A 16,907-nucleotide genomic window follows, 5' to 3' on the forward strand; every position below is an offset into this window, starting at 1 on the left:
ATGCCACATATACATTTCTTAGTAAAACACAAGTCAAATCTCTGCTATTGATTTTTTATTTGGTATTTTAAAAAGAACAAAGGATTTTTATTTTAGGGCCTTTTTCCTCTTTTTGGTGTGTTCCTGAAATTTGAGCTTCAGAGTGTAGATAGTAAATTTAAAAGCACAATATAGCAATTAAATTTATTTAGTGGTTATTTAAAGCAGCTAAAGAAAATGATTTGCATATGCAAGGTAGAAAAATATTAGTCTATAGGAAAACTTGAAAACAACAAAAAAATAACAGCTTTCATTTGTGGATGTCTGCATTACTATGTGTCTATTGAAGTGAACACGCCCAGGATATTCTATAAACAGCTGCACCAGGAAAATTAGGGAAAAGATTGCTGTTATTAGTTTGACTGGCAGTTAATGGATAGCCTAAACAGTGAACACTAGTTCTTTCCATATAATTTAGCACAATCTTTGCCAGTCTTTAGATAAAGCATGCAATTAGAACGGCAATGATGGCCTTGAATTCGCTTAACATTTTGCACTATACTAAAATTTAATTTTTAAATAAAAATCACTTGGCCTTGTAGTCTATTAAACAGGGATTGACAAAATTTGGTTTTATATATACTTACTAAAAATGTAAATGAGTATTTTAATGGATAAATAAATATGCCAGATATATAAGCAAGTATTTCCAGTAACTAGCACTTCATCATTACCATTTAATATCTTTGTTATCCTTTGAAAATGTGTCTTTTCATGAATTTCTTATATTAACATTTGTTTAAAGTCTTTTTATTGCAACAGATTTTTACTAAAGTGAAGCAGCCATCTTCAGAATTCATTATGCACAAAAATAGTCTAGGTAGTTTTATACCTAACAAAACCCATACAATAAGTAATGGTAATTAGAATGTGCAATTAAGTGGTATCATTTATGGGTGATACATCATAATATTGCCTTTGATTTATAAACATTCAGAGTAAAAGTATGATTTATCATTTGGATAGTAGAAAAAATTCCTTGTAAATTTCACTTTAATATATTTGTTACACTTTCAAAGACTGCCTTTAGTAATATATGTATATATATGTGTGTGTGTGTGTGTGTGTGTATAATATATCATATATATGTTTTTGTTTTGTTTTGCTTTGTTTTTGTACTAGAGATTGAACCCAGGGCTCTCAACCACCGAGCCACAATCCCTAGCCCTTTTTATTTTTTATTTTGAGACAGAGTCTCGCTAGGTTTCTTAGTTGCTGAGGCTGACTTTTAACTTATGTCCTCTGGCCTTAGCCTCCCTAGTGCTGGGATTACAAGGGTGCACCACCACATTCAGCCCTTAAGTAATTCTTAATGCTTCATTGATTTCATGTTTTGAAAGTTTCTGTAATATAAATAATTCTTTTAAAATATAGATTATTGAACACTGGGTGTGGTGCCACATGCCTGTAATCCCAGCGGCTCCGGAGGCTAAAGCAGGAGGATCTTGAGTCTAAAACCAGCCTCAGCAACGGTGAGGCACTAAACAACTCAGTGAGACCCTGTCTCTAAATAAAAATACAAAATAGAGCTGGGGATGTGGCTTAGTGGTCACATGCCCGTGAGTTCAGTCCCCAGTACCAGAAAAGAAAATAGTCTATTGAGATATAATTCAGTATCTGAAAATTCATCCTTTTAAAGTGTATAGTTAAGTGCTTTTAATTTACAAAGTAGAAATGCTCAGTGACCACACAATAATTGCAAGACTTTTTAAAAAAATATTTATTTTTAGTTGTAGTACAATACCTGTGTTTTATTTATTTATTTTTATGTGGTACTGAGGATCGAACCCACGGCCTCTCATGTGCTAGGCAAGTGCTCTACCACTGAGCCACAACCCCAGCTCCAAGAAATTTTTATTTTTATGATATTTTTTGATGTTTTTTAAAAACATATTTTATACCTATCCCTCTTTTCCCTCAGCTTCTGGCAGCCAGTACTCTATTTTTTTCCCATGGATTTGCCTATTCTGGATATTTCATATAAATAGGATCATATAATATATGGCTTTCTGTGATTTGCTTCTTTTACTTAGCATAATGTTTTCCAGTTCCATCCCTGTTATAGCAAGTACTTCAGTTTTTTATGGTTGAATAGTATTCCATTGGATGATTATCTCGCATTTTGATTTTTCCTTCATTAGATGATTGGAGTTTGAGTTGTTTTCCACTTTTTGACTATTACAAATAATGCTGCACTTTAAAATGATTAGAGCAGCTGGGAGCAGTGGTGCATTCCTTTAATCCCAGCTACTGAGGAAGCTGGGGCAGGAGAATTACAAATTAAAGGCTAGCCTGGACAATTTAGCAAAACCCTATCTCAAATAAAATTACAAGGGTTAGGGATATAGCCTTGTGGTAGAGCACTTGCCTAGCATGTACAAGGCCCTAGGTTCAATCTCCAGTAAAACAACAACAAATTAGATTGTCAAATTTTATTTTATATATGTTACCACAATGAAGAAAATAAGTTTTAAAAAGCACTCAACAACAACAAAACTTTGCAAAAAATATTATTAACAACATGAAAGGTGGTAATAGCTTTCTTTTTTTGGTACCAGGGCTTGAACCCAGGGACCTTAACCACTGAGCAACATCCCCAGCCCTTTTTGTATTTTACTTAGAGACAAGGTCTCGGCCAAGTTGCTTCGGGCCTCATTAAGTTACTGAGACTGGCTTTAAACTCACAATCCTCCTGCCTCAGCCTCCCAAGCTGATAGGATTATAGACCTGTACCACTATGCCTTGTTGGAAATAACTTTTTAGTTAAGGAAAAGACAGACCATCCAGTAGAAAGTTAGAATAAGACATGATCTAATAATTCACAAAATAGAAACTTTTTTATATTTATTTTTTAGGTATAGATGGGCACAACATAATGCCTTTATTTTTATGTGGTGCTGAGGATCAAACCCAGATCCCACCCATGCTAGGCGAGCGCTCTACCACTGAGCCACAATCCCAGACCAAAAATAGAAATTTTAATATCACAAATGTGGGGAAACAAATTTAGTCTTTCCTAGTATTCAAAGGAATACAAATTAGAATAATAATACAACAGTTTTTACTTTTATCCTCTGCTGTTTGGTATTATCCTTTCTGTAGAGCAGTTTACAGTATATGTTAAACACCTTTAAATCTACACTTTCAGACATCTGTCCTGAAATATACAGGATTTCATGTGTAATGAGTTTTATTACCTAAACATTCATTACAACGAGAAATATAACCTTCTTAACAAATTATGGTTGCTCTAACAAAGAATATTTCTTCACCTTTTAAAATTCTGGTTTTGATATGCTTCCTGTTTTTATATGAGGAGATGTGAATAACAGGTTGTTTATACAGTGACCTTTTATTATTATTAAAAAAGAAAATATAGGAAAGTAGAGATAGTGAGTGGAGGCTTACTCTGAGCAGATTTGCTCTGAAGGGACATAGAAATACAGTTCAAAAAATAATAGAAGAAATTGAAGACATTTTAAGATAACATTGTAGAAAACAATTAGAGAAGTTTAGAAATTTGTATAGCAAGTAGTAAGTGTATAATTTCCTTTAGAACATTTTGGGAACCCTTGAGAGTCTACCTCAGATAGTATTGCATCAATAAAAAACCTTCCAGCTTCATTGCCATTGACCATGCAAGGTGTGAGCAAGGGAGAAAAAGAAAGGAGAGTTGGGAACAAAAGGGGAAGGAAAGATCGAGAGAGAGACTACATTATAAACTGTGAGAACATTAGTCATTGAAATTAGCCTTTGAAGAACATTGAGGTGGGATTTTGGTGACATCTAGTTATATGCATTCCTAATATCTTTTTCTTTGCTTTTTTTCCCACTGGGTTGGGATTATGGCTAATACTACGTGCAACTGGTCATTTAGAAATAATTCATTTGTACTAATGCAAATGATGATCACAGTTTTTAAAAGTATTGTTTATTCTTTAATAAATATATTTTTTTGTGTTTATAAGGGAAGAAAAGACTGAACAGTTGTTGGATTGTAAGCAGGAGCTTGAACAAATGGAAATAGAACTTAAAAGGCTGCAACAAGAGGTTTGTACCTGGAACTGTTGTTACGTAAGACCACCAAGTATTAGAAATTGATTTTTCTTCTTGTAATTTATAACTTTGCCTTTAGTTCTTTAAATTATTAAGTAAAGTAACCAAGCCTTAAAGAACTTGATGATTTTTTAATTCTCTGCTTCAAAAATAACAGAGCCCAAAAAAAGAGCCTATTGGGACTAGGACAGTTCCATCTCTTTTTTATGTTTAGCTTTTGTGGTCTTGGAAGATGGAGTACCTCTAGATGCTATGAATTATGCTATTTATGTGTATCAACCTGGGTCTTTGTCCCCTGATGGTGTGTTCCTTTCACTATCACTTAAAACTAAGTGAAACTGGGGCTGGGGTTGTGGCTCAGCGGTAGAGTGTTCGCCTAGCGTGAGTGAGGCACTGGGTTCAATCCTTAGCACCACATAAAATAAATAAAATAAAGATTAAAAAAAAGAAGAAGAAGAGAAAATGAACTTGAGGATATAAGAATAAATTTAAAAAATAAAAAACTAAGTAAAATTTAAAACTGGGAAACTTCTTCCCCTGCTTCTGCATAGTTGTGTTTTTTCCTCTTATTGGTACCTAATTGTACAGTATGGCAGGTTTCACTGTGGCACATTCAGATATGTTCATAACATATTTTGACTTTCCCTTGCCCTACCCTCATTCCTCTCCATTTGCTTTTACTATTTTCCTATTAAATTAAATAAGATTACTTTTTATTTTTTTAATTATATTTTTATTTTAAAGCCTTGTGTTTTGAGGGTTTTGTTAATTTTTTTTATCTTGTAAGAATTCACGTCTTTTAATCACTCTAATTTTTTTTCATTTCAGGGTAGTGTATAGGCTCTTAATTCACAAATGATAAGGATTGGGCTAAGGTCCCTAATTTCCCGTAATCTACCATCTTAAATGTAGAGAACACTTCATTTGTAGGGTCGTGAACTGGGACTTCCTAGATGAATGAGGCTGAAAGTCCTATTTCTAGATAAGCTGTGGCTACTATTCTACTTCTTTATGGTAGAGGGATTTTTGTTTTCAGTTTGTTTTTTATATGTGTGTGTGCCCTCTAAAAGTGTGGTTCTTAAGCTGGGTGTGGTGGTGCACACCTGTAATCCCAGTGGCTGTGGAGGCTGAGGCAGGAGGATCGAAGGTTCAAAGCCAGCCTCAGCAACTTAGTGAGGCCCTGAGGAGTTCAGTGAGACCCTGTCTCTAAATAAAATCCAAAAAAGGACTGGGAATGTGGCTCAGTGGTTAAGTGTCCCTGTGTTCAATCCCCAGTATACGCTGCCAAAAAGTGTGATTCTCCAAAACATCATTAACTGAAAAAGAAAATTAAAGGGAAAAAGTACTACTATTTTATATTTTTGAAGGTCTCTTTAATGCCTGATACAGTAGAAGACTGCTGGATTCTCTTCTCTTCCTGCATTCAGTTTATTAAGATGTCACATGTCATGTAGCCTCCGGAAAAATCTACAGCACAGTCATGAGAGAATGAGAGTGAAAAAGATAAAATACCTTAATCTTTATTATGAATTCCCTGAAATCTTTTCAAAGAAGCCCCTGGACCATGCTTTGAGAACTACTGTTCTAAAAGATTAAAATAGGAGTTTAAAAGGTTTTTAAAATTTGACTCAAATGGTATGTCACAATATATTTGAAACACTTAATATAATAGAAACATTTCTCTAAAATAACTACTAATATGCTTAAGTAATACAGTACAGTCTGTCTCTTCTGTATTTTTTTTTTAAGTACTAGAGGTTGATTTCAGAACATCCCAGCCACGCCCCTCCTTTTAATTTTTTTTTTTTGAAAGATGGTCTCTCTAAATAGCCCAGACTGGCCTTGAACTTTGCAATCCTACTGCCTCAGTTTCCCAAGTCACTGGCATTACAGGTGTGTACAACCACACCAGGCATCTTCTGTATTTTTACTGTCTTGTGTTTTAAAGTTAACTTTTTCACCTTAAATTACTTGCAAATGATTTTGTTGTGATTAACTTATTTTAAAATATCTTCATATTTTTTACATTCATGAGTATTATATAAGATTTTGTATATGATGTTTAAAATTCTTTTCTTTTTTTTTTTTTAAGAGAGAGTGAGAGAGGAGAGAGAGAGAGAGAATTTTTAATATTTATTTTTTAGTTCTCGGCGGACACAACATCTTTGTTGGTATGTGGTGCTGAGGATCGAACCCGGGCCGCACGCACGCCAGGCGAGCGCGCCACTGCTTGAGCCACATCCCCAGCCCTCTTTTTCTTGATTTAAGAAAAAAGGCTTCATTTTTTTCCATTTTTTAAAAAACTTTCTAATTAAGATACAATTTATATAAAATTCCCCTTTTTAAAATATGTAACTCAGTGATTTTTTTAGTAAATATTTTGAGGCATAAAATGTTTAAAATAGAAAGTAATATTTAGAAGTATTACTCTTTATTTATATCTAGAACATGAATTTACTTTCGGATGCTCGTTCTGCTCGAATGTACCGAGATGAATTAGATGCACTTCGAGAGAAGGCAATTAGAGTTGATAAGCTTGAAAGTGAAGTCAGCAGATATAAAGAGAGGCTACATGATATTGAATTCTATAAAGCAAGAGTTGAGGTATGTTACATAATATTAACCATTTACAATATTTTTTTCTTTAAAAGTGATATGATTTTCAAAATGCATGGAAAATGCGCTTGATAACCAAGGACCTTTACAAATGTTAAACAGTAAATATCTTTAGTTCACGTTATGATAGATCAGCATCATTTCTTAGACTTTTAAAAAGAGATTTTCAGACATTTTCAACTCTTTGTGTCTCTTCTTTCATTCCTTTACTTAACATCATAGGTAAAGCAGACTTTTTCAAGTCCTTTCCTCATAATCAAAAGCATTTCTCTACTAATTAAACTTATCCCCATAAGTGAAAGCATAACATGTTCCTGATTGCTGCTTAACTGAGTTGGTAAATGTGAATCAGTGAAGGCTATGTATACATAAGTAAATTTTTAAAAAGCAACTTTTCCTCCTTGGTAGTTCAGTGTTATAGAAATTTGAGACTAACAGCAAGAATTTGACAGTCCTTGCATTATTTTTTCCTTTTTCAGTAGTTTTCTTATTTTCTGTCAGCTAAATCTGAGGAGATTTTAGTCAATTTCAGCATGTATCCTCATACAGAAGAAAGGAGTATGCAAAATGAAGAAATGAAAACATAAGAGACAATAGAACACTTTATCCTGAAAATTATCACTAAATAGCCCCAACAGGACTTCAAGACAAAATTCATATTAATTCTTTGCCAGTTTTTAGATGTACATATGCAAGGCACTATTAAGGTATTTCATGGATGCCACTGTTTTTATATATTTTCTTTAGGAAGTATAAACCACAGGCATAGAACTTAGATAGAATCTTCAAATCATATATAGGGATTTTTAAGGATTTCCTCAGGATATTTTTATAAAACATTTATTGATAGACATTTGGTTTATCATTTATGTGAGTCTTAGTATTTTACTACAAAAACCTTCACTCTCAAGTTATATCTAGAGAGAAATGTGAGTCTTATTTCAGTTAATAGAATAAGCCCTGATTCTATGGAACTTAGTTTCTTGAATATCTGAAAGACTACTTTGTTCTTTAACCTTGTGATTAAGAAATTTAAATATACTCCCTACAGTTTTATGTGAAATTATAGTAGTATTACTCATTCTAATATAAGGACTAAGCATTTTGATTGCATTATAGCTTAAATTTGTGGAGAGGAAAGGGAATGAAGCCAAAACACATTGATATATTTGTTACTCATTAGTTTTACTCTTGCATAGAACTTTCAATAAGGATGGCTTTTATGTTTTAGCTTACAATAAATACTTTTTATGTTCTGTTAACTTTCAAAAACTAACAGACACTAGCACTTTGGTGATAAATAAGACTTTGAAATGTTTATAGGAATTAAAAGAAGACAATCAAGTTTTATTAGAAACAAAAACCATGTTGGAAGACCAACTAGAAGGAACTCGAGCTCGTTCTGATAAATTACATGAATTAGAAAAAGAGAACTTACAATTAAAGGCTAAACTGCATGATATGGAAATGGTAAGTTTTATAGGTATATCAATTAATAGCCTCTAAGGAAAAATTCTAGAATATGACTCATTTCTCTCTAATGCTAAGAATGACTAGAATCCTTAAGTCATTAGCAGAAAAGAGATAGCTAAATAATTTAGATGCTTCCAACTTTGCATAAACACATGAGTAGTAGAAATTTCTGCTTTTGTTACAGATGTGTATTATTAAGTTTGTCATCTACCTTTCAAAACCACAATAAATTAGCTATTGTATAAACATGTCTTTAAAAACACAAAAATAAAGCTGTTGGCTAAAATTTAGCATTGGGTCAGAATACTTTTGTGGTATCACTGAAGCCATACTTACAGAGAAGAAGCATTTTCATTGTTCCCAAAGATCACTTTAATAAAAGAATGTCAGATACCTGGTCAGTATAATGACCAGTAACAATTATAACTGATTATTGCCTTCAAACTAAAAATTTTAAGGAAATGAAAACTTATCCTCATATTATTCTGTTTCTAATAGAAGTTATAAATAATAAAACAGTGGCTTAAAATAGTACTGTTTCTTAGTTTTCTTTTCTCTCTCTACTTCTTGCCAATAAAAAAGGAACGAGATATGGATAGAAAAAAGATTGAAGAATTAATGGAAGAAAACATGACTTTGGAAATGGCACAGAAGCAAAGCATGGATGAATCATTACATCTTGGCTGGGAGCTGGAACAGATATCCAGAACTAGTGAACTTTCTGAAGGTATTCCCAATATTGTTTTACCTACAAAGATAAATGAAAGTTGTATTTGTTTATATTTTTGGATATTTTATTGCAGTTCTTCATTTTTCCTAACTGGAAATACCTCAGAAGGCCAACAAACCATTGTCTAGCATAATAATATGTTGATTACACTGTTTAGGTCTGATTATTAGCTTTCCATGTCTAGAATTCAATTTTATGTACGATTGCAATAGCAGATTTAATTGGTGATTTAGGCACTATTTCATGTTAATGTCACAAGAGGCTGCTGGAATAACAATTTATTGATTTCTTTCAAGAAACATAATAGTAAATGTAGTAACATTTAATAATATTTAATATTTATATATTGAATATATAATTTATTAGTAAATAATAAGTAGTAAGTAAAGAAAACAGAAAAGTTGTATTAGCTAGTCAGCATGATCTTTGACTATAGACAGACCAAAATAGGAAGTCAAAATATAATGGGCAGATTCGAAGGTTAATATGTGGTCAGGGTAAGATAAGTTAAAGATTTTCATGGCTACTTTCATAATATGTGTGATTGCCATTACAGGGTTCTGTCCAGCCCAACCACTGATGGTTACAGGATTACTCCTGCTAACCAGTCTATTCCTGGAGATAATAAACGACTATCAGACAAATTTTTTACAATTTGTTCTCTTTTTGTAGGCTTCCAATTGACTTGTCTTTCTTAAAGTTGGGCCTAATTAAAATACAGTTGCTTGGGTTATGAATTTGGATGTACTAATGATGACATACTTTATTGAAATTACAGCCAGGTCATATTTATTCAAATGAGACTACTTTTATAATTTCTGTTATCCCATATTGGATTATTTTTTGCATTCCTTCATCAAATATTTATTAAATATCTGCCAAATGTAAAACCATATACCTGGCACTGAGGATATAGTGTTGAGGTAATATAATCTCTCAGAGATTTTATAATCAGATACTTATAGAATAATTACTTATACACATGACTTATCCTATATATTATCTTTAAGGTTTTTCCTAATTTTACATTTGAGAACCTAATTCAAAATTCTGGTCCCCTGTGTACTGACCACATAAATGATGACATTCAGTCAATGAACTTACAGAGATGGGTTACTTAAAATATTTAACTTTTTTTTTCCTACTCCTTGGGAATTGAGTTGCAAAGAAAGTGATTCAAACTAAATGCTTTCTATTAAAGTAGTTAAAATTTACAGTTAAGAGTTTCTTCATCTAACGGGAGCAAATATTAACTACCTTATGGGATAGTTGGGAGGATTGTGAGGATTAACTTTGTTGATAAAAAATCCTTAGATAGTAACTATCATTGTAATCATTATGTCACACAGTTGTTTTATAACTGATTTTAACTGTAATTGTAGACCAGAATATTTGTTTTAATGTGGTGTAGTAGTTGTCTCTTCAAATTATACAAGGGCTTTTGTTTCTATAAAATTAATTGTATGTGCAAAAGTGAAAAGGAGGAAATTAAGATCAATAATAGTTGCTTATATTACTTTCACATTTCAGAAAACTTGCTTCAGAACATTTCAGTACATATGTAATTAAACATTACAAGGTCACCATGTGTATAAAATTCAAATTCCTTTTTTTACTTAACATTACTACATAGACACTCTTCCATATTACTAAAAATGTATTGTAAGCCTCATTTTTAATACATCATGATCTGACATGAAGCTTCAGTGAAGCACAGTCATAGCATTGGAAGTATTAATATATACCATGTTATAGCATGATATTGTTTATTGAAACACATGACTACAAATTGTGACTGAGAGTTGGTCTGACTAAAGCATAAAGAAATAATATAATCTGAACAGATCAATAATGAGTAAGGAGATGGAATCATTAATAAAGTCTTCCATCACCCCTGAATGAACCATTTAGATGAACTAATACCATCTTTCTCAAACTTTTCCAAAAGAGATGAAGAAGAGAAAAAGCTTACAAATTCATTTTGCAAGGCCAGCATTACTCTACTACTTGAAAATCAGACAAGAGCTCTATAAGAAAATTGCAGTTCAGTATTCTCAGTGAACATAAATGGAAAAATTCTCACCATATCCAGTAGCATCATTCATCATGATCAAGTGGGATTTAATTTTGGAATGCAAGGATGGTTCAACATATACAAATCAATAAATGTGATACACTACATTAACGGAATAAAGAACTAAAAACAATATGATCATCTCAATGGATAGAAAAAGCATTTGACAAAAGAATTAAACCTCTTTTTTTATTTGTACTGAGAATTGAACCCAGGGGCACTTAATTCCTGAGCCACATCCCCACCCCTCTTTTTGTATTTAGAGACAACAGGGTATTGCTGAGTTGCTTAGGGCCTTATTAAGTTGCTAAGGCTGGATTTGAGCTTCTGATCCTCCTGCCTCAGCCTCCTGAGTCACTGAGATTTCAGGTGTGCACCACAATACCTGACTAAACCTCTTTTTGATAAAAACTCTAGGATAGAGATAGAAAGAATGTACCTTAACATAGTAAAGGTCATAAGTGACAAGCCATCATCATAGCCAACATTATTATCCATAACTAGCTAGCTAGCATCCTGATATTCTAAGGTCAGGAATAAGAGAAGGATGGCCATTCTTACTACTTCTATTCAACATTGTACTAGAAGTTCTAACTAGAGCAGTTAGACAAGAAATAAAAGGAATCCATATCAGAAAGGAAGGAGTTAAATTTGTGTTTGCAGATGATATAATCTTTTAATATAGAAAGTGCTGAAGATTCTACCATAAAACTATTTGATTTAAGAAATGAATGTAGTAAATTGTAGAATGCAAAATCAACATGTTATGCTAGTAGCATTTCCATACACTAAAAACAAACTACCCATAAAAGAAATCAAGAAAACAATACCATTTAGAATAACTATAAAAAAATCAAATGAATTACTTAAGAATAAATTTAACCCAGGAAGTAAAAGATTGCTACACTGAAAATTATTTTAAAAAAAAGAAACTGATGAAAGAAATCGAAAAAGACATTTAACAAAGATATCCCATGTTCATGGATTAGAAGAATGTCAAAATGCCCATACTAAGCCAGGTATAGTGGCATGCCTTTAATCCTAGGGACCAGGAGGCTGAGGCAGAAGAATATTCAAGCTCAAGGCCAACCTCATCAACTTAGCAACACTAAGCAATTTAGCTGTCTCAAAATAAAAAATAAATGGCCTGGGAAGTGTTCAAGCACTCTTAGATTCAGTCTCTGCTAATGGGGGAATAAAATGCTCATACTACCCAAAGTGATCTAGAGATTTAGTGCAATCCCTATTACAATTTCAACAATATTTTTCACGGAAATAGAAAAAAACGAATAATCCTAAACTTCATTGAAACCATGCAAAATCTTGGATAGAAAGAATAAAACCAAAGGCGTCACACTACTTGATTTCAGAAAATAACACAAAACTAGCCAGGCATGATGACATATACCTGTAATCCTAGATACTCAAGAGGCTGAGGCAGGAGGATTTCAAGTTCCAATGCCAACCTCAGCAACTTAGCAAGACCTTGTCTCTAAATAAACAAATAAATAAAATGGGCATAAAAACATGCACATAAATGAATTGAACAGAATGGAGCACCCAGAAGTAAACCTACGCATTTGAGGTCAATTGATTTTTGACAAACATGCCAGGAACAAATGATAGGTAAAAGACAATCTCTTCAATAAATGGTGCTGGAAAAACTGAACAGACACATGCAAAATGATTATTTCATACTCTAAAGAACAAGTCTAAATGGATTAAAGAATTAGATATAAGACCTGAAAGTATAAAACTACTGAAGAAAATAAATATAAGGCAAAAGATCCATGACATTGGTCTGGGCAATGATTTTCGGACAAGATCCCCAAAACAGAGCAACAAAAGCAAAAATACACTTACAAGATTACATCAAACTTAAAAAGCTTCTGCACAGCAAAGGAAGCAATCAGTAGAGTGAAAAGACAGCTTACAGAGTGGAGAGAAAATATGGCATCTAATAAAGGGTCAATATTCAAAAGATAATGAACTCTACTCAATATTAAGAAAACAGCTTGACTTAAAAATGGGCAAAGGATCTGAATAGACATTTCTCCAAAGAAAATATACAAGTGGCTAATAGGTATATTAAAAAACTCTCAGTGTCACTATCAGGGAAATAGGAATTAAAACCACAATGAAATATCACCTGAAACCTCTTAGGATGGCTGTTTCAAAGGATTCAGATGTTGGTAAGGATATGGATGACAAGGAACATCTGTATTCTGTTGGTAGGAATGTAAATTGGTACAACCATTTTGGAAAACAGTATGGAGGTTTCTCTAAAAATTAGAATAGATATACCAGGTGGATCCAGCAGTCCTAATTCTGGGTATATTCTCAAAAAATCTGAAATCAGCTTGTTAAAGATTCTGCACTCCCATCATAATTGCAGCATTATTCACAATAGATAAGACATGGAATCAGCCTAAGTATCCATCAGTGGGTGAGTGGATAAAGAAAATGTGACTGGAATATTATTCAGCCTTAAAAAAAACACACACACAAGGAAAGTGGGTTGGGGGTGTAGCTCAGTTGGTAGAGTGCTTGCCTCGCATGCACAAGGCCCTGGGTTCAATCCCCAGCACCACCAAAAATAAATAAATAAATAAATAAATAAATAAATAAAAATAAAGAAGAAGGAAAATGTCATTTTTGACAATATGGAAAAACCTAGAGGACAGTATGTTGAGTTAAATAATTCAGGCACAGAAAGACAAATACTGCGATATCTAACTTATACATGGAATCTTAAAAAAAAAGTCTAGTGGTTTCCAGAAGCTACGGAATGGGAAGATAAGGGAGATGTTGGGTAAGGGATGCAGCATTTTCAGTTAGACAGGAATAAGTTTATGAGGTCACACTGGGATAGACCTGGCTGACAGGAGAAGCCAGGGGACTAGAAACCAGGAATTAACCTAACCTAACAGGTTTTGTTCCAACTCATTTCCCAGTATTTTCTCTTTCCTTTTTCTCCTTCTTCCCCCTATTCCTCTTCCTTTACTCTGCTATCTCTGCTGTTCTTTGATGGAATAAATAGATTATAGATGAAAACAAAACAAAAGAGATTTGGGGAACTAATTGAATTATAAAATTATCCAACAAAATTTTAATAAAAGATTAACAACATGATGACTACAACAAAAGCCAGACATAAAAATTGAGGTTTGCATTTTTTGAACTAGGGAGTTATTTACTGTACCTAATATTTAAGAGAATGTATGCAAGCAGGGGTAAATGCTGTGTGTTTCTTTGCTTTTTATCAAGAAAGTTTTAAAACACAAAATAGAAATGCCCTCTAATACCTTATCCATTTCAATTCTTGAGGGATTTTTAAAAATCCTAGGTATGGTATTTCACTTGTAATTCCTTTTATTTTATTTATTTATTTTTTTGAGATGGGGTCTTACTATGTTCTACAGACTGGGCTCAAGTGATTCTCAGCCTAGCCTAATATTTTTGCACTAGCAAGTTATGGTATTATAGAGCCTCCTCTCACCCCCAGTACTGGGGATTGAACCCAGGGATGCTCTACCATTGAACTATATCCCAGCCCTTTCTATTATTTATTTTGAGATTTAGTTTCTCTAAATTGTCCAGGCTGGCCTTGAACTTGCAATCCTCTTGTCTCACCTCCAGAGTTGCTCTGGTTATAGGTGTATGCCACCACGCCCAGACTACTGTAGGGTTATTTTTAAAATAATTATTTTTGGCTTACTGAAGAGTATTTTCAGAAGTAGACACCAAGTTTTCTTATTTTAAAATATGTAAAGCTAAAGATGCTTTCTCTTGGCAAAAGAGAATAGATTTGCTCTCTGCTGGTAAAAATTCTTTTTTTTTTTTTTTTTTTTTTTTTGGCACTGGGGACTGAAAGGAGTACTTGACCACTGAGCTATATCCCCCCAGCCCTTTTTTATTTTTTTTAAATGTTTTTTTAGTTGTTGACAGACCTTTATTTTATTTATATGCAGTGCTGAGAATTGAATCCAGTACTTCACATATGCTAGGCAAGCATTCTATCACTGAGCTACATCTTCAGCCCCTTTTTTATTTTTTATGTTTTATTTGGAGACAGAGTCTTGCTAAGTACTTAGGGCCTTGCTAAATTGCTGAGGCTGGCCTTGAACCTGTGATCACCCTGCCTCAGCCTCCTGAGCCACTGGGATTACAGGTATGTGCTACTACACATAGTCATGAATTCTTAATTTAGAAGAAAATGACCCATGTATACTGTCTTAACTTTGTCCATATCATAAGATTCTTCTTCAATCTGTCGTCTTTTAATTTTTGAAGGTATTGCATAAATATGCTTTATATTTCTTATTTGGGTTACACAATGACCACTAAGATCACAGAGCAGTACCTATATTTATAAAAGAAATCTAAAAGTCATTAAGAGTAAAGTGGATTGGCCATTGTCAAGTAGTTCATTTCTCATGGAACTAGAACTGGTGATCTCTTTTTTGGTACCAGGAATTGAACCCAGGGGTGTTCAACCACCAAGTCTCATTTGCCAGCTTGTATCTATATTTATCTATCTTTCTATCTATCTTTCTCTCTCTCTCTCTCTCTCTCTCTCTATATATATATATATATATATTTATTTATTTATTTATTTATTTATTTATTTTAACTCAGGGTCTCCCTGAGTTGCTTAGGCCTAAGTTGCTGAGGCTGGCTTTGAACTCAGGATTCCCTTGTCTCAGCCTTCCAAGCCACTGGGGTTTTAGGTGTGAGCCTCCATTCCCAGCTCTTTCTACTCTCTTAAGGCTAAATTTTGTACATTAAATTTTTCATGCTTATATAACTATTAACTTTTATTGATTTTATAACATTAAAAACCAAGTGTCCTAATGCATTAACATTCAACATTTTTTATGTAAACATAGTTTTACTAATGGCATATTTTTTCAATATTATAGCACCACAGAAATCCTTGGGCCATGAGGTGAATGAGCTAACATCAAGTAAGTTATTAAAGTTAGAAATGGAAAACCAGAGTTTGACAAAAACTGTGGAAGAGCTCCGGAGTACTATGGATTCTGTAGAAGGCAACACCTCCAAAATTCTGAAAATGGAAAAAGAAAATCAAAGGTTAAGTAAAAAGGTAAATAAGTTTATTATGTTACTATAGATATTAGATATATGACACAACTTAGCACTCCTAAAAAAGCGTTCCTTGCTTTCTTCCGTGAGAAAGTCTAAGTTCATTGTTAACATTTTTGTCCCAGACATGGAAATACCTATTTCTCTAAATCTTTTTTTTTTAAATGGGAAATGTTATTTAGAGCTCACAATTTATCATCTTGAAACCTGAATTTTAATTAGGCTTTAGCTGAACAGAAATATTTAATTTTGTAACATTTAAACCAAGTAATTAATTTTTGCATATATTTTTGTGCCCCCTCACATAATTTTGCATGAATAAAATCATTTCCTAAAAAGGTCCTATGTGATATTTATCATAATACCTAAAGCCATGTTTTGAAAACCACTGCCTTAGATTATGCAAATATATTCCATGATTTTCTTGCAAAATTTTTACTGCTTTAAAATATTTTTGCATTGATTGTTACCAGTCTGTTAACCAAGCAATCTTGATGAGTATCTGGCAATTGATAGAATATTAAAGTAGAAAGGTCATTTAAAAATTGGAACATTTGTATGTTGGTTATCATTGTAATTAAACCTGTAAAGTATAGTTTCATTTTGAACTTAGTTTTGATAGCTAGAAAATTCTTAGTGATTCTAGCATGTTTTGGTCAGTTCATTATATGAAAGAATTTTTTTGTAAATTTAATATTTTATGAATCCCATTTGTGTAAACCAGTAGGTGAGTTTAGTAAACTATTATTCATGTATTTCCATCTATATTGGGAGAACCAGATTAATTAATTAGTAATAATTATACTTCCTGAA

General features: G+C 32.8%; 1 protein-coding gene across 11 annotated transcripts in view; it reads left to right on the forward strand.

Annotated features, from left to right (window-relative positions):
* The window catches only part of CCDC88A (coiled-coil domain containing 88A), a 220,116-nt gene that overhangs the window by 149,574 nt on the left and 53,635 nt on the right, over positions 1-16,907 (forward strand). For all 11 annotated transcript variants that reach the window (XM_081265240.1, XM_081265244.1, XM_081265237.1 and 8 more), the window contains 5 exons: positions 4,008-4,089; positions 6,541-6,699; positions 8,035-8,181; positions 8,767-8,911; positions 15,911-16,095. In XM_081265240.1, the coding sequence (XP_081121366.1) occupies positions 4,008-4,089; positions 6,541-6,699; positions 8,035-8,181; positions 8,767-8,911; positions 15,911-16,095 (718 nt within the window). The remainder of the gene's footprint in view (positions 1-4,007; positions 4,090-6,540; positions 6,700-8,034; positions 8,182-8,766; positions 8,912-15,910; positions 16,096-16,907) is intronic.

This window comes from Spermophilus citellus, assembly GCF_964194105.1.
Source record: "Spermophilus citellus genome assembly, chromosome: 13".
Lineage (NCBI taxonomy): Eukaryota > Metazoa > Chordata > Mammalia > Rodentia > Sciuridae > Spermophilus > Spermophilus citellus.